This window comes from Bombus affinis, chromosome 2, assembly GCF_024516045.1.
Source record: "Bombus affinis isolate iyBomAffi1 chromosome 2, iyBomAffi1.2, whole genome shotgun sequence".
Lineage (NCBI taxonomy): Eukaryota > Metazoa > Arthropoda > Insecta > Hymenoptera > Apidae > Bombus > Bombus affinis.
The window spans coordinates 13,929,142-13,947,331 of record NC_066345.1 but is presented as its reverse complement, the minus strand read 5'-3'; the positions used below and the strand labels follow the sequence as shown (position 1 = coordinate 13,947,331).

At 34.4% G+C, this 18,190-nt stretch overlaps 2 protein-coding genes and 1 long non-coding RNA gene across 10 annotated transcripts in view; 2 read left to right on the top strand and 1 right to left on the bottom strand.

Annotated features, from left to right (window-relative positions):
• The first annotated feature begins 3,906 nt into the window (after positions 1-3,906).
• Positions 3,907-8,130, top strand: LOC126928753 (uncharacterized). 2 transcript variants are annotated; one of them, XR_007716934.1, is made up of 2 exons: positions 3,907-6,975; positions 7,378-8,130. It is a non-coding gene; the product is annotated as an uncharacterized LOC126928753 (long non-coding RNA). The 2 variants fall into 2 exon arrangements; XR_007716935.1 differs by having other exon boundaries at positions 7,045-8,130.
• Positions 8,131-9,952: 1,822 nt separating this feature from the next.
• Positions 9,953-12,376, top strand: LOC126928752 (transmembrane protein 184 homolog DDB_G0276041). Of its 4 annotated transcripts, none has more exons than XM_050744448.1 (2): positions 9,953-10,411; positions 11,258-12,376. In XM_050744448.1, the coding sequence occupies exons 1-2, from the start codon at positions 10,296-10,298 to the stop codon at positions 11,982-11,984; spliced, it is 843 nt and encodes a 280-aa protein (XP_050600405.1). In that variant the 5' UTR covers positions 9,953-10,295; the 3' UTR covers positions 11,985-12,376. The 4 variants fall into 4 exon arrangements, with proteins under 4 accessions (XP_050600405.1, XP_050600407.1, XP_050600408.1 ...); XM_050744450.1 differs by lacking the exon at positions 9,953-10,411 and adding an exon at positions 10,439-10,748; XM_050744451.1 differs by lacking the exon at positions 9,953-10,411 and adding an exon at positions 10,771-11,050.
• Positions 12,377-12,380: 4 nt separating this feature from the next.
• The window catches only part of LOC126928751 (tyrosine-protein kinase Src64B), an 86,984-nt gene continuing 81,174 nt past the window's right edge, over positions 12,381-18,190 (bottom strand). For all 4 annotated transcript variants that reach the window (XM_050744444.1, XM_050744446.1, XM_050744447.1 and 1 more), the window contains 2 exons: positions 17,344-18,054; positions 12,381-17,081 (listed from right to left, as the gene is read on the bottom strand). In XM_050744444.1, coding sequence (XP_050600401.1) covers positions 16,867-17,081; positions 17,344-18,054 — 926 coding nt within the window. In that variant the 3' untranslated portion in view covers positions 12,381-16,866. The remainder of the gene's footprint in view (positions 17,082-17,343; positions 18,055-18,190) is intronic.

Genomic DNA, 18,190 nt, shown 5'->3' with positions numbered 1-18,190 from the left:
TAAAACGAAAGCAACTTTTGGGACAACCTAATACATTTGGTTTTTACAATATCCAGTTCCAATTTTTTAATATCAGAACACGCACAAATCCTAAAGTTAATCGAACTCTTTATAAGTCAAACTAATCGTGTCAAATCTTTTTACAAATCTTACACCCTCATTATTTACGTACATAATTGCTATGCAATGTGTAAAAAAACAAAACTGCTTGCTTCTACAAATTAATTCTTTACGACAACATGCATAAATAATTGCAAGATCCAAAACGAGCGTTTTAAAGCGCATAAAACATCATCATTCCCCTCAACTTTATATTTTAAAGAATAGATTAATACAATTCAAGAAAATGTTGAAAACTTCAATTATCAATAAACAACAATAAACTAGTTCTACAATCGTAAATTGAAACAAATGTTCGACTAATTCGAAAAAAGGTAGTAAATCGATCCTAACCACGGTGCAACTATACATACTATCGTAAATCACATTCTCCTCTATCTTGTAAAGACTAAAAAGCTTGTGGTTCCTTGGCTTTAAATCGCAAATGCCTCACACGCAACACGTCTCATTATCAACGATATTGCTTCGTCAATGGAAGTTTTTAATCGCTGTCTAGTAACTCGTAAATTAAAGCACCTATATAGCTAACAAGTTGATTTACGGATCTTAAATGTCGTTTGTCCTTTGGTCCGTTGGACAGACAAACATTAGTCTATCATATGCGTTGACGCGATAAATTGCCGAGCTTTGCCCTACCCATCTTCTTTCCACCCATTTGGTGTTACGAGGATGATTTACACGCTCGAACTGCCCTTTGTAAGCACGTCTATCTTTTCCCTTTCTTCTTCATGGTCGCGAATATTATAGGAAACATAAAGATTTCCGGTCCCATTGTAAATCATAATGTATGAGATGACGATCGATATCTCGAACGACTCGTGATATCCGACATATGTGTAGTTCGACGATATTTAGAATTTCCGAGTTTTCCGTGACTTTGAAGCCGATTTTTGGAGTTTCTAAAATTTCTAGATTCTACTTCCTAATCCCTAGCTTTTGATTTTCATTTCCTAATCTTTTATTTTTAAGCTCATGTCAAATCATGATAATCTTCGAGACATTCTACGAATAATATCGTAGTTACGTATAATTGCATGTATATAATTTTATCACATTGAGAAGTAAAATTTATCGCGTTTATTAACGAAGAAATGAAAATTATTATTTCCTATTTATTTTCTAAAACTATGTTCCAACTCTTTCGTAAATTTCGTAATTTCTCTGTTGAAAAATTGTTAGCATTTTAACAAATAACTTACAATTGGAATTCAGTTTGATGAAATGTATCTTCGTGTAAATTATCTCGCGAACAAAATAATCCTAAATTAGCTACCATTGTAACGTGCGTAAATATAGAAATATAAACAGTGCGCCATTTATTAATTTACTTGCAAACAGCAGGCAAATTTCTTGCAGAAGGATCTTGGATTGCGACCAACTGCTGCGACCACCATGTTCCCCTCATCAGTTTCAATTATTATCAAGTCGCGTTATCCGATTCCTTGAACGCGAATAAAAGAAGACTCGCGAAAGAATTCGACCAGAGGTCGAGATAATTTTTTATTTTTCCCAGCTTCCACGTAACGATCAAGTAATTTTCTGGCCGTTTTCTCGAATAAAACAATGTGATCGGTGATGATCGTCTAACTTTATTTAGATCCTTGCGTTTTAACCATCCTTTTTCTTTTTGCGACATGACATAGATGAAGGTCACAAAGAAGAGATATGATAGATACAGTCTAGCGAATTTTTGAGATTAATGTTACTTTACGATCAAAAAGGAACATCTTTAAAATTATGAACAATATGAAAATACATGTTTTATTCCAAGATCGAATAAAAAGACAATTTAGCAAAATTAGCATTGATCGGTAGCGTTCGTAAATTTGAAAATTGTCAACTATAAAAATAGGGAAAATGTGTAATGGAAAATAACGTACATCTTTGGATCAAATAAGTTGTCGCTATTTTTCCTATATTACGTTGAAGTACACGCACTTAAACATCAAAATTAGAAAATCAACGAAATTGTACTTGTAGTATCTCTCTTCTGTAATCTTAATTTCTTCGTCAATTCGATACAGATCCGAAAAACCAGAAATTTTCTTTCGCTTTCGATACGTAACAAATATATTTCCTTTCAACATCGAAACAAATCGAAGAACATCGACGTTGCTTCATTTTTAACTCTCGACTCGAGGCGAAAGCTTAATTTGTTCGTTCGCCAATTCCCATTTTTCACTCGGCTCGCGTTTAAACGCGATGCAAACACGAAACCCTTGCTTTCTACCGTCTAAGCAGCCCGAACCTACGCTTTGTTTCCAGACAAATGAATCGTTTGTTTGAGTAATTCCTTCGGGCTATTTCGCAAAGCGTTAAGCACAGATTCTTGTTCCACAAAAATAGGCTTGCCGCAACATGTTCCACCGCGCGTGGACAATGCTTGGAACATTGTGTAGATCGGATATCCTACCTTTTCAGTGTGTTTCGTATCTCAAACGCCCCCTCCTTACGTGATTCCTTTCTTAATTTTCCTTCAAACATTTTACTTCTTATTACTTTCCATCGAATTCTCAACCTTAACTTTCTATTTTGTGTTTTAACTTGCTTTTATTTCAAAATAATACTCACGTACATATTTACATATACATTGAGTATTTCCCTAATTTAAATGTGCTTCCAAATTATCGGAATGAATACAATTGCCAATGGACATTCTTAAACGTTTAGAATCCTTTCGTGCGTGGGAAAGATAAAAAATAATAATCTTTGCCTAGCCTTGAGAAATTTATTCCTCAGATTTAATACAGCCGACATTTTCGAGATGATAGTTCAAACGAATTTACGCGAATGGAAATATCGAAGACTTTGTTCGATATTCGCAACACTTTTTCCTACTAAATTTTGCTCAAATTTTGATATATAAATACTCTGTTTTTACAGAAAGAAAATTTGTTAAATTGCATCCTAAATTTCTTCGAAACGAAACCAACGCGTTAAAAAGAGAACGTGCGATTACTTTCTCTATCATTTTGCCTGTAACATACGATGTTCATTGGTGTAACAACCTAAGGAATGTGTTACGCAGAAATCGGAATGTACCGCGATCTGATTGTGTCGGAAACTGAAGCATCGGAAAAATGGCGAGAAGGAGCAAAGTAAAGAGGATAAGTTACGAGATTTATGAGATAAAAGGCGAATCCGCTAACAAAAACGATGTAAGCCCCTTTGCAATTGATGTTCGTGTTAAAAGCGATTCCTCGATGTGGCTAACAAGCACCGTACATATTCTACTTATTTCATTTGTGGCGAATATAAATTCGCGTAGAGACGGCTGAGAAAAGTGTACTTTTTTGTTTTCCCTTCTTAAGCAAAATTTTCTATCATGTGCGACTAAACGCGAGTTTGAAAAGTCATTACTTCGATATGATATGACAGTTAATATTATTCGAGATATTTACTACTTTAGTGATTACTATACTATGAGATGATGATTGTTATTTTAAGAGAAAATCGGTTTCGTAAGATAATTTCTTTTAATTAGAATTTCAATTGAATTACAATTAGAAAACATTATTTTTTTAATTTACAATTATAATATCTTCTTATTTACTTTTTAACGGTTCTAACAGTTAATAAGCTAATAGATGAAGGGATACATCTGTTCATTAGCGTTGAATTTATGAACGATTTCGTGTCAGTGTTAGACGCGGCAAAGTGGCCGTTGTTTATAACATATTTCTGCGGATTGCGAATTTTAAGAGGTATTTTTGTGCAAAACACGTGGCGCCTGGACGAGATACGTTATCCGTATAAACGTTTATATTCGCAGTGTGCAACAACTGCTAATCTCGGTTCGGAAAATATACAACGAGCGTGGAGTATTTTTCGAACTTTCAACGTTGAAAAGAAACTCGTACCATCAGATCATACACGTGCGTTTCAACTTCATACGATGAACTAAAATTAAAGAAAATTCCCTATTCAGACAGAAGAAAATATTAAGACGAAGGTTGAACGCAGCAGAAGGAGGAAGAAAAAGCGACGTATAAAATAATCTGTGAAAGAAATAAAAATACTTGTTCAAAAAAAGAAACATACAACAAGATACAATTAATATTCGATACACAGGAAACCAAGAGACAAATGTTTATGGCTGCTAAATAATCTAGGAAAGATTAATACATTTTTCGTTTTTAAAAAAGAAGAAACATACTAAAACGAGAATACAATATATCTATCCAAACCAGATGTCAACACGAGTTTCAAGAGTTTCACAAGAATATATAAACGAAATGCTTTTAGAGGAGTTCCAGCAAATTATGCGGAAGCAGTCTGGAGAATGTGTCGAAAGTGCGTGTCGTTTCACCGAGAAATCCTTGCGACCAGCTATTTCCGTCCTGGTCGCGGCGGCGTCTCCCCGTGTTCCAACACCCCCACTGAAGTCACGCGACACGTTCCAGCATAAGGGCTCTCATAAATATCATGTGATGCCTTTGGCCGCGGTTGTCGCCATCGCGTGGTGGCCAGTCTCTTTCGTTTTCTAGGTGGGAGCGCATTCGCGCGATGGAAACGCGCCATTAAGCTGATTGGATTATTAGAAGGCGAAGAAATGGATTAATCATTGGCATGTATCACATAACATTCACGGTTCGACCAATGAAAATTATCAGAGAATTGTTAAAAGTGGAATTTGGCTCGATATTCTGGCATTATCGACCAACCTTTTCTTCAAGCATTTTGACATATAGGTGTCTTCTTACAATGTTGTTGGTTTAAAAGAGAGATTATGACAGTCACTTGACATATTTAATGTTACTAAAATATGACTGCTCTTCTTGCAGCAGCTCCTCCCACCAGAAATATCTTTAGTTTCCTAACTGTAAATATATATAACCTTGTGAAAAATTTGAAAATATATGAAATCTGTGTAACATATAAAATGCACAAGATAATGAGAGTAATTATATATGAAAAAAAATATCTCTGATTTTAAGACAATGTGTAAAATAAATCTAAAGAAGATAAAAATATTTGTTGGAAGAGAAGGTTCGACAAATGGGTACCACGAAAGCCACACACTAGTTATAACCTAACATAATCGCTTAACGAACTTAGAAATTACCTAAACTCACTCTATCGACCACCATTAGCCCCATCTCGTCTACTCGATCGGTAATATTAGATACTTGCATACAATGTAATCCCACAAATAATACAATCGTTGGTTTTCGTGTACCAGATGAAGATAAGAAAATTATCTACTGGCAATTGATCAATGTTGAACTTTCCCTTGTTTTATCCTAATGTTGTATCTATTTCCATGAAGTTTTCTATTCCAATTTTACGAAATTCCAATATAGTACGAATACAATACGATAGGTGGAAGAATGATGCATGAAATGAACAGGATTTTGTAACTTAATAGACAAAGTAAATAGGCGTTTTAATCTTAATTTATGTTCTAGATTCTAGAAAATCACGAGTTTCATAATTGTATATTGATACTGCTATCTATATGTCGAATTAAGCGTTGAGCATTTTACGTATCTGGGTCAGAAGAGAATACGTAATAAGGAAAAACGACTCGTTTTAGAATTTCTACATTTGTCTTTCGATGTGATAATCGATAGACTTATAGATATTAATACGATGTATGTAAACGTATTTCGAGGTATCTCGTATGTTTCATAATTTTGGAATAGAGATGAAAAATAATAAATTGAGATATTTAATATTATCTTGAGACCTACTAGCGCAAGTGAATCTATCAGAACCAGAAAAACTGATCAATCTTCATATTACTTCAAATAATTAGAACTCGAGAATGATCATATCAATTGTTAATAATACCAATTCCTTTCTTGATTTCACTTTGAAAATAGAAGTAGTCGACACAAATTAGACACATCAAGGAGAAAATCTATATATCGTGTAGATAACAAACTATCCTACAAACTCAGAAGCAAAATACTACATAAATTAGGAATTCTTAAACACAACCTATCTTATGTTTTTCTATGGAATATATAGCCTGGGATACATATATATAGAAGATGGTAGAATACAATGTAAATATAAATATTGTTTTCCACCGTCTTCTAAATATAAAGCAAGTTTCATTTTAAGAATCCACATCTCTTATATAAACATAAGAACAAACGATTTAAAAATCTATTGCTCCACAGATACTGCACAAAATTCTCTCTTATAGCCGTAAATTTATTTCAAAACTTTCCCGATCTTCTAAGAAAATCCTTTTTTATCCTTCTGTTACTTACATCATTTTTACTATCATTCCATTTACTATTGCTCAATTATCAAAAACGAAACTATACGATAGTTGGCAAAATACCTTCGGCGAATTTTTGGTCGAACGACATATGGGGAATCAAGTTCCGCTACGTTCGATCACTTTATAAATACTCGACGGAAACAGATGTCGACGACAAGTGGAAACGACACTGGCCGCGTACAATGTATCAAGCCGGTGTCAAACTGACGTTCGTGCGCTCGCTCGCGCTTTGAAACCAACGCGCGCCATTTCATTGCGATAGCGAGGCATCGAGCTGGATCTGTCAGTAATTGCCTCGAGTCGTGAACCGTTATTGTCAGGCAAACGTTCCAGCGATCGTAAAGATCATTCGGTAGGCGATCTTGAAATATAAATTTACCGACGTGGAGAACGCGCTCACCGCGTGCCACAGTGCCACGCCACGGTCTTTTCTAACCCGTGTGCAAATCCGCAGGAAGTGAACGCGGTCGCGAGACGTGGGTGTAGTGTACCGTGTATATGTACGTGTGGCCACCGTTTGGCATCGTACCAACCCGCGTTTCTGGTCTCTTAAGCAAGAAAACGAGACGATACGGAGAACAGGATACGCCTTCGAACGATCTTACCAAGCTTTTTAATTGGTAAAATTAATATCTTTCGGTGGTTTCATTTTTTCCTTTTTTTTTTTTTTTTTTTTTTTTTGGAAATAGGTAACTTGGAAGAATGAACGAAGATGATTGAAATGGATAAAAGGAAGTCTGTGTTTGGGAAAATGTGATTAGTGTGATTGTGTACTTAGGTACGCTTATTTTACAAAGATAATATTTCTATCTTTCTATTTCGAAGATTCTTAAGATTCCTAGGGTTTCTATAATTTATTTTCTTAATCTTAGGTAGGTTCTTCTCTTATTTAACGTTTAACGTAACTTCTTCTTCAAATTCTATTAATTCTTACGTAATTGTGAAATTCGTACGTGGTTTTGTTTGTGTGTCTATGCACGTAAAATTGTATCATTTTCCTTAATTCCTTTCTGCTTTTTCAGCATTACGAAAGAGGATTACTTAATCTGAAGAAGAAAAACGGCGCTCCAGTTTCTAAGGACGGACGAACAAACTGAACGAACAGAGATATATGAGAATATGGTTGAATGGATTCAACGATAGCTTCTGTTGTTTCAATCTGACGAATCCCGTGGCTCTTGAGTGCTTTTCGGCACGAGGAATTCGTAAATATTTCGCTCATATGCTAAAATAAAGCGCCTCGTAGAGTGTGTCAGGTCTTGTAAGCCTCGTTCGCTTATTCATCGGTTGTTATATTGAAAATCGAGATCTCCGATAAAATAACTTTCACCAGTTGATATATTTATCATTTTCTTATACATGCTAAAACTGCTGGGGTAAACAAAGTGACTAATTCATAATATTACATCGAAAGTTTATAAATTGGCAGTGGTGAATTTTTAGAAGTTTCAATAATATTTTCAGTCAAATATATCAATAAGAACTTATTTTTCACTTTGCCGAATTTACATGATATTCAAATGATTCTAATATTAAAATACACTAAATATCTTAACGGATTCGTTACTATATGTTCATGACGTTGTTTATTGGCATACATACGGTGAAAATGTTTACGCTTGTATCACATAATAATGTTATACTTTAATTTCACGGCTCTCTAACGTATGTTTCATGTTTTAATCAAGCCTCATAGTCAAACAAGATAATCATATCCATCGCTCATACGTAAGAAGCAGCTATGTATACGATTCAATAAAATTCTTACAAAAGTTTCAACTGTTCTACTTGGTTCCATAAATCTGTCCTGATATACTATCCTTCGACAAATAAACTATATTTTTACACCCGCACTGGCAGAAGTAGAAAAATAAAAAATACAAACACAAATACATGTGGGAAACATGAAAATATCGTACCGGTGTGGAACTATTTTAACACTGTTTAAAATTCCGCGTGAAAACAAAAAAAAAAAAAAAAAAAAAGAAAAAAGTGCGGCACGTGGGATACGATAAGAAATATTTCCATAAATTACAACGATAAATTGCTCTTGGTTCTATTTTATCTGGAGATTTGCACAACGAGTCACGAGTACACGCGACCGTTCTATGTACGAAGACTTGGAGTTGGAAGCAAGAGAACAGATTAAACCTATCACATTTCACGATATTGTGTTCCAACCGAGGCTTAGATCGATCCCCAGGAGGCTTTTCAAACTTCCACGGAAATCACGACATCCTTTTAATGGCGCAAAGATACGTTTGATCGATATTACGACCTGTATTTTCGTTCTACTTAAATCTTGGCAACTTATGCAGCGGCCATAAACGCAATGCAAGAGATCTGTCAAAGGAGAACCGCACGCGATTCGGCTATATTCTATTTGTTACATTACCAGAATATTGTATTTGTACTTATAAATAGGCCTCTCAAGATATAAACTGATCAACTCCATTTTCTATTAATTTCTTAATTTCATTATCTAAGTACACGGTTAATAATATAAAATGATTTAAAATAATAAAAAATAAATAGGATGAAAATGATATAAGTAATCATAAATTTTAAGATAAATTCAATAAACAGCATTTGAAATATCGTCACTTTTCTGAGCTTTTTAATTTGTAGAGTTGATCAATGTAGCTTCCGAAGGGTCAAATCCCAATCGAATTCGAGCAAACACGATACATTTGCATTTCAGTAATAACTAGTACATTGATATAAAACTCATGTTTAACAGGGAGCATAAAATACTAAATGTTATAAACATTAGATCTATTGACTTTTCATGTATAGTTGTCTAAATATAATATTGATAGTTAGATAAAATTAAAATGCGTATATCTATTGTATAAAAGTAAACGTTCATATTATCAAAGATATTGAAAAATCTGAAAGTTAGTTTGACTAGTTCTAGTGTTAATATTATGAAATTGAATGTATTATTAAATTAATACGTATATTAATAAAATTTTATTTAACTAATAAGAAGTTAGTATCTTTCAAATTCTTTCAAACATCACACATTTAATCAAAGTAGTATCGACGTGAATCAATGCACTTTCCTAGCGATGTAAGAGTATCAGTATCAGAAATAAAAAGTTCTATATGTGAAATGGTGTTGTTACTTTAACCTGTCATATCCATATTTATGTATATCCTTACATATATATATATTTCCAGTAACTTTCATCATAATTTTTTCAAAATTCAGACTCATATGTCTAAGAAAATCATACGAGTAATTTAATCATTTATTGTGACATTAATGATAATAATGACATTTTTTTAAATTTTTAATTATAAATATGGCGGATGGAACAAAATTTAATAGATGATATTAGGTTTCAAAGAAGCGATATTTCATATGCAATTAAATGTATCAAAATATCGTAGTGTTATCTTAATATTTATAAATCACAGAATTAATAAATTATTAATCTCATAATTACTCACCAACCACTCATTTCGACAACCAATTAGACGATGCGTTAAATATAATCTTTATCTCGAATGTCTGATTCAAACATGGACGTAAGTTTCGAAAGTTTAAATGGCGTTGGGCGCGTAACGAGAATACAGTTGGAACGCCATCTGGAATCGTTTCTTCCGCTATTGAGCAGCAGTAGAATGGCAGTTGCGCGCAAAAGTCTGTTTATTTACGTGCTGTCGATGATTAATTGATCGCGAAATCGCGTCTACAAGCGATATCCGATGAGTGAGTTCAATGGAAACGAAAACGAGATGGTGTAGAGGTGAAAACATAACCAAACATATTCGTTGAATATAAAAGAAAGAAAACGCTAGTGAATGTCGTGACTGTGGAATTCAGCCTATCATCATCGTTCTAACCTATTTCACGAAACATCGTATTCTTCATTCTGGAATTTTCTGACGCGCTGTCAACGTTTGTTTGCCAACAGTGGTTCGGCATGATGCCATGTTCCCGCAAACGCTGAGCACAGAACCGTGCAAAATTGTTACCATGGCTGACGAAGTACTGCCGGCGAGTTTAGAAAAGCTCGAAATTGATCGTCTCTCATCGAGCTGTCCTCAGTAAGCATTTACCGCCAGAAAGTTCATTTAAAGCGCCTGCTCCTCGCAACTGTCCTATTCCAGTGCCTCGAACATTCTGAATTCTATCGTGTGCGCTCGTTCGATGTATCGGTTCGTTGCGGTTTTGCGACTCAATCCATTTTCAACGCGCGGTCAAGGTCTTCGGTTGAAACCTTACCTCGTTTCAAGAGTTACGCGACAATTTCTTGTTTACCCGTCGTATGCGTGCATCTTGTTAATTTGATTTATTAATGATGCAAGCGCTCGTGAACACGCATTTTAATGATCGTTACTTCTTGTACTCGATGCTGCGAAATAATAACATCAACTACGATCCGTAAGCAAATGTTTACACTTATTTCGAGCAAGTTAAAGGGCCCCCACACAGAGTCATCTACATTTATGAAATATTGCTCCTGGATAATTTACGCGTTAATACGATAAAGGAAACGAAAATAGAACAAGTGAAGTGCAATGATTGATGTTCGTCAAAATGTGATAACGTGGATTTATTAAATCTTAAACATAATTTCATTCAATTAGTGCCCCATTTTATCGTGGCTTCGACATGAATTCACATAGTTGGATGCTATTGCATAAGCGACCGAGTATTAAACGTTTACCAATATCCGATTCAAGGTTACGTGGCAAGAATGATGAATCATCGCGAGATGATTTTAAATCATCATATAGTTAATGTTTTTGTAATGTTTTCAAATCTCTTTCTTAACAAGATTTTATTGAATTTTATTTACGATATACGAATGTTGAAAGGATTATGCGTTCCTAATAATTATTTTTATTCCTCGTGATGTTAATTATCAACACTGCTTTCTATTGTTTCAGTATTACACCTACTGACAAAGTGAAGTCGTCAAATCCGTTTAGAACAACAAGTAAAATCATCAGTTCTGATTGCAGTCATTTATTTCGAAGACGATTGATACCTGTCAAGCCAACGTTAACCACAAACAGTCCCAGAGGCGTTAAAAGCACAACGAATTTTAAACCATCAAAAAATGAAAGAGTACTTGATAAAAATAAGAAAAACTCAATAATCAAAGAGGCTGTATTAAAATTAAACGATACTGGCACTAATTGTCTTAGTGATAATCTAGCAAATACATTGATTAAAGAAACATGTAAATTTAATATTTCTGGTAAGAACTCAAAGATTTTTGGCCATGGTACGGTCACAAAGGACTTTAAAACACTAAATATTAGCGAAGACTCTAGACAAGCTAAAGACGATACCAGCATTCAAGATAATTATCAAGCTAGTAGTTTCCAACGTGCACGTAGTAATACAATGCCAAGCTTAAAAAGAGGGCCTGGGCCAGGTGGAGGCAATAACAATAATAATAATATTAACGATAATAATAATAATAATAATAGTCAATCAGAAGCTGCTGGCTCAACTGGTCAACCTTCAAGTTCAAATACATGTTCAGTACAAGCACGAATATCTCCACCTTCATGCGATGTCACTATTGACGAGCTTGCCAGCTACTTCGAGGAGTTTGTTCATATTCCAAAGAAGATGTCGCACATGGCAGAAATGATGTATATTTAATTATAATATATTGAATTGTAACAGACAGATTTCTTATACGGTTTTTCAAAGACTAGCATGCGATGCAATGTTTATGCATGATTACAAGTCTAAACACTGTATGTTTGCTACAAATTCAATTTAATTTGGTACCTAAATTATATATAATATACAATAAAACTAAAATACAAAAAAAAATCTGCGTTTTTGTAGAGGATTAAATTTAAATATCATTTTTCTTTTTTTTTTGAAAATGGTAAAAGAGAACAAAGATGATAATGTATTCATTTTAAAAAGCCATTTGTGTCAAACTATTTCATTTAGTTCAATGAAAAGATTTTAATGTGTTTGTTTTTTAAATTTTTGTATTATGAAATGAAACATTGGTACTAGAATAAATTTCTTGCAACTAACGTATTGTATTATTAAAACTCCCAATTTACTTGCCCGTTTATTAATGAAAGAATAATAAAGCGTTATATGGATAAAATATATGAATATCACTTGACACTCATCTGTTAATATGATACATAATATATTTATCTGCATAGGCTTATGGTACTTAATACAATGATACAAAGTAACCATTAAATTACTTAATGATAATAAGCTTTGGTACGTAAACAATGACGATATATTGATCCGTTTTTACTTTAGGTACGAGTGAACCATGTTGACGCGCGGTGTGTATGATCTTGACGAAAGCCTAAATGCATTAAAAAATATCCATCTATTTGGTGTGACGACTGTTTCATTTTTTAACATTTATAAATGGTTATTAAGCAATTTCTGACACGTTAATTTCGTTGGTAGCCCCGCGCAATACTCAAACTCTGTATCAAAAAACATGAGGTTCGTCACTATATCACAGATTTATTAAAATTTCATTTGAACGGAGCCACAACGAAACAAATTTTCAAAAGTAGGCAAGTCAAACCGAACGAGAAGGATTTACTTCATATTTTACGAATTATAGAAAGAATGAAACTATCTTTTCATGGAAACTTGTCTCCAAGCCGAGAGACGCAGTGTTCGAAAAAAGAAATTCGAAATAATACAAAAAGGAAAGTATGTGGAACCATAGTACGTATTATAATCCATACTTAAAAGATATGCTAAAGCTGTCACACGATTTTACTAATTGCAAGCAGTAAAAATAGTTATTCGATAAGAGTAATAAAAATAGAACTAGCGTTATGAGTTGCTACTTTGATAATTATGACGACGAATATTTATAGGCTATAGACAAAAAATTTAACTCGAAGATCGAAATACTTCAATTCGGGAGCCTTAATATAAAGCCTACATATTTATTCGTGGCAACGAATGATCGAAAAAACGTTAAAGGATCGATAGCCTTACATAAACCAACTAGCATATTGAGTATACATATTTTGCTTTGAACTATCGAAAGCACAACGATGATAGAGCATTATTGCATTCGTGATAGCTCCACTAAAGACTGGAACATCTATACGTTACAATCAAGTTGAAACACGCAGCGTCTCCCGACCAGAATTCGATTTCAATGTATCGTGAAATACGTCGATGTAAATTTTTTGCTTGTTTTCGTTTTATTTAAAAATCCTTTGAAATTTATTATTTCAAATACAATAGAAAGGATATATACCTATATCTGCTCGAATCTCTAATTTGAATATGGACAAACAAGTACAAAATCGAGATCGTTTTTGAATTATTATATATATATATATATAAATTACCAAATTTATTCTCGTGTAACAATCTCGTAAGGAAGATTGAAATTTCAATTACATATGATTCGATATCCTCGTGAAAAATTAGATCGAGCATATATAGTCGTCAAATACAAATTCAAATGCAATTGATCTGTTTCTTTTGTCTAAACAATATCAGTCTCTAGATCCAGTGGAAAGGCCACATGATGCCCTTACCAGTATTTAACATTTAAATATACTACTCTCTTCGTCTTGCTTCGGATAAAATGATGTACATGCGACAGTGTTGACATTCAAGATAGAGAAAATCAAATACATTACTTTCTATATATGATGGACATTATTTGCCATCGATTCTCGACGAATCGAATTCGTGCATGATTGTATTTCAATATGAATTCTACGAACTATGGCGACAACATGATCGTTAGCGAAAAATCTTGAGTGACCATTCTCCGTGAGAAACACAACATTTTGATCGGTATAAAACGCTCATAGAAAAAGTTTGTTGGACGTAATACAACTACATTTCTAACACTACGTAAACATGATGCTTTTTCACGTGCATTCACCGCATCATACTATCATAGAATAAATTAGTCAACTCACACAACAAAATTATGTAGTGTTTGCCTCGCTAATTATAGTAAAAAACATTATATTTATTGGTATACTATGTAATTGTGGCAATATAATGTCGAGTTCGCGACGAGTCCCGGTAAACTTAAGCCACAAAAGTATTCCATATTCGAATCGATATATCAATTGTATCGATATCTATTTGGAATCATTCGTATTATAGTTTGTCATTAGACAACAAACACTGGTTTGTTAGACGTTCATACGTTCGTTTTGTTGAAACGACACGATTTTCTTTCTATTGAGCAATAGTTACGGGCCGTACAAGAAGCATGACATCTTATTGCTCATCTCTTAATATGTTCACGGCAAAATGCGCGTGAAAAAAATACCACACATTCATAGTTGTAACAATTCACTACACTCACGTACATAGTCGTCTTATCATCGCTTGCACTTTCGTACTTATACTCTATCATCTTCTCTCTTTCTCTTTCTCTTTCTTTCTCTCTCTCTCTCTCTCTCTCTTTCTCTCAGCTTTTATCCCATTCATTCGTTTAATATTTTTTTTCTTGTTCTTATTCGTTTAAATGTTTTATATATCTAAAGTGTCATAATGGCTCATCTTGCTTATCGTGACATAGTTCAATGTACGTCTAGGGACTTATACGTCTAACGATACGTTCCGCGGAGGACGACCATGACGAGACAACGATATACGTCCTCGGGATCGAAACCCTTTCTTATCCGAGAAATATTCTTGTACAACGAAATTACGAAAAGAGACGAGGATCCGTCGGTGTTTCACATCCCGAGGAGATTTACAACTACCTTCATGGGCCTATCGCCTAAACTCTACCCTAACTTGTCGTTTGTATGTTTAGTAGAAAATTTACAATTTTTTTTTTTTTTTTTTCAAACACTTTGTACGAGCAACATCGATGACTTAATTTTTACCTTCAAGTAGTATCTCTAGTATTTTTTATTTTATTTTATTTTATTTTATTTTTTTTTTTTCTCTCGATAGGTTCACGTAGTTTCAAAAAAAGTTTGTCACTTCTCGTGGCGACGTGCATTTATATAACGTACTTACATATGTTTGTTTCTGTTATTAGTAACTTCTTCTTACTCGCGTCCTAACGAATTTGAAAAAAGAGGTCTAAATTAATACAATGACGAGACATATTCAGATATAGGTACATTATCGACTTGCCGTAGAGAACAGATAGCTCTTGGCTTTCCTTTGCAAATTGCGATCACAGTAAAAAATAATAATATATATATATATATATATATATATTTATATATGTATATGTATATGTATATTCGTCGGAGAAACGAACGTGTGCTTTCGAATCGTATATTTGGAATACACTGTTCACAGAACAAAAATACACACATCGAAAAAGTTTTTCTCGTTTACGTATAAAACGTACTTAATCTCTCGTATAAAATATTGTCCTACTCGACGTATCGTTCGAAATCAAACGAAAAACTTTGCATATCCTAATTTATTATATTAATAGAATGATTGTATTTTAATACAGGCTTGTGCATTCAATAATTGATGCACAATCTGTGCACTTGAATTTGCAAGGAGTGAATCCAAAAGAAAAAAAAAAAAAACAAGATTTGAATTTTAGGAAAAGTCAGTCGCGATTGATTCGAGATCAATGAAGAAGCAATCGCGCAGATTACATAGATGTCGCAACACTTCTGTTTATCTGCGTCGTAATCATACATTGACGGATTAATATAATCGATTACATTGTCTACCATTTAAAATTCTACTTTTTAGTTCTCAACTGTTTCCGTTCTACCGTCTAAACATTATCTTTTTTTTTTTTTTAATAATAAGATACCTTTGTCAAATATCTTTAATATACTCTCCAAATTGTGAAAATGCTTAATAAATAGCTCAAACGTTGAACGATTTCGTTTTAGATTCTATAATATATATCGAATACGTAGCGGGTAGAGAGATTCTATACTGTTATCTTCAGTCGCAACGTTTTGGCTCGTTACTAGTCGGCAGTTATCCACGATTGGTCACAAAAGTTTAAAGTCTCATCGATACACAGTACGAGCAAGACTCAGTTTCATTTTTTCGTTTCTCAGTTCCATGGCACACAAGATCATTGTTCTTGAAATGCTTCCTCGATGACTCTCAATTTTCGTAAAGATAACGAAAGAACACTTCGTAAATTATCCACGATTATCGCAGAATTTTCATTTTCTTTTCTTCTTCTTCTCTTTTTTTTCTTCTTTCCTTTTTTTTTTTTTTTGGCAGCGTTTAACAACGATTGCTTCGAAAAATCTGGTAACGTTTACAAAATTCTTCGCCATCAACAGACAGCTTGTAAATATTTCCTGTACCATTCTGTACTTTCGGTAATTCTCCTTTTTTTTTTCAAGTTTCCTCCTTTTTTAGAATTCATTATTCTTGTTCGCACAGATAATATCTCTGCAGATTTTTTAATATAAAAAAGGACACGGTAAACAGAGTCTTCAGATGTATTGCTAGAAATCTAGCAATAAATACCATAAAACTCCATGGCACAGTTAATGTGCGCTGGATGGAAATGACCGTGCGGTACCAGGTGACTCTGCATGTGAGCTGTGTATCAGTCAGTTGGTGGTTCTAGATAGGGTATTTCGCTAGTGACGTTGAATGACTCGAAATAGTGATTAAGGAACTCGAACGTGGGTCGCTTCTCGGGGCTAGCATCCCAGCATTGTAACATTAATCGGTAAATGCTGTCCGGCAGCGGGTGATTCAATGGTTTAGGCATCCGATAGCCTTTATTGATCTGATCGATTACTTCGCGACCCTGCATACCTGTAAAATGAAACGAACGATCGAAGAAATAGCAATAATTACTTTCTATATTTTTAATTGTTCGATAAATTTAATTTATACAAACGTCGATTATTCTGTAAGGACCATATTAATGAGAAGATATCAAACAATTACAATCTTCAACATAAGTTAATAAATAGTGAATTAAAAACACAGAATTGCAGAAAATTAATGAAATTACAAAAAGAAGAATAGAACACAAAGTTAAAAAATTACAGTAAACGGTATTATTGAAACTTACCAGGATAAGGAACTTGGCCATAAGTGAAGAGCTCCATCAGCAGCACGCCATAAGACCAAACATCGCTTTTGATGCTAAATCTGCCATAGACAATGGCCTCGGGAGCAGTCCACCTAACAGGGAATCTACTTCCCTGTTTAGGACAGTACTCGTCATCCTCGATCGCCCTGGCGAGACCAAAGTCACAAATCTTTGCTTTATTCTTCTCGCCTATCAGGACGTTCCTCGCAGCAAGGTCTCTGTGTATCAATTGCTTGCTCTCGAGATGTTCCATACCGGATGCCACTTGTGCAGCAATGTAAATCAGATCCTCGAACTGCATGTATTTGCCGTCACCTGTCCTGAGAAAGTCCAACAAGCTGCCATTGCACATGTATTCTTGCACGATATAAATCGGTTCTTCCTTCGAACAGATCGCGTACAACGCGACTAGGTGTCTGTGTCGGAACTGTTTCATGATAGCCGCCTCTTGGAGGAACGCCTCCGTCGACATGGTCCCTGGTCGCAACGTCTTCACAGCCACTTCGATTTTATTCCTCCATTTACCGTAGTATACCTCGCCGAAATTGCCGTGGCCTAATTTCCGTATCAGCTGTATCTCGTTCCTATTGATCTCCCATTTGTCTCGTAACTCGGGCCCGAGATCCCACATGTCCGGCTGCGGTTTTGGACAGGGCTTCGAAAGCACATGACAGAGACCCAATGCATTCTCTGCAACAGTCACAGTTCGCGAAGTTACAGAGGAATTCCAACGAAATTGTTGTTGCAGGGAACAGTGTACAGGTTGATGTGGTTTAAAGAAAAATACCGTCCAAAAGTTTGAAACCATATGCGTCAGTTTAGAATT

Coding starts and splice junctions, on each gene's coding strand:
- LOC126928752 (XM_050744448.1), top strand. CDS start 10,296: ATGTTCCCGCAAACGCTGAGCACAGAACCGTGCAAAATTGTTACCATG. Junction 10,412..11,257: donor CTCTCATCGAGCTGTCCTCA/GTAAGCATTTAC, acceptor CTATTGTTTCAG/TATTACACCTACTGACAAAG.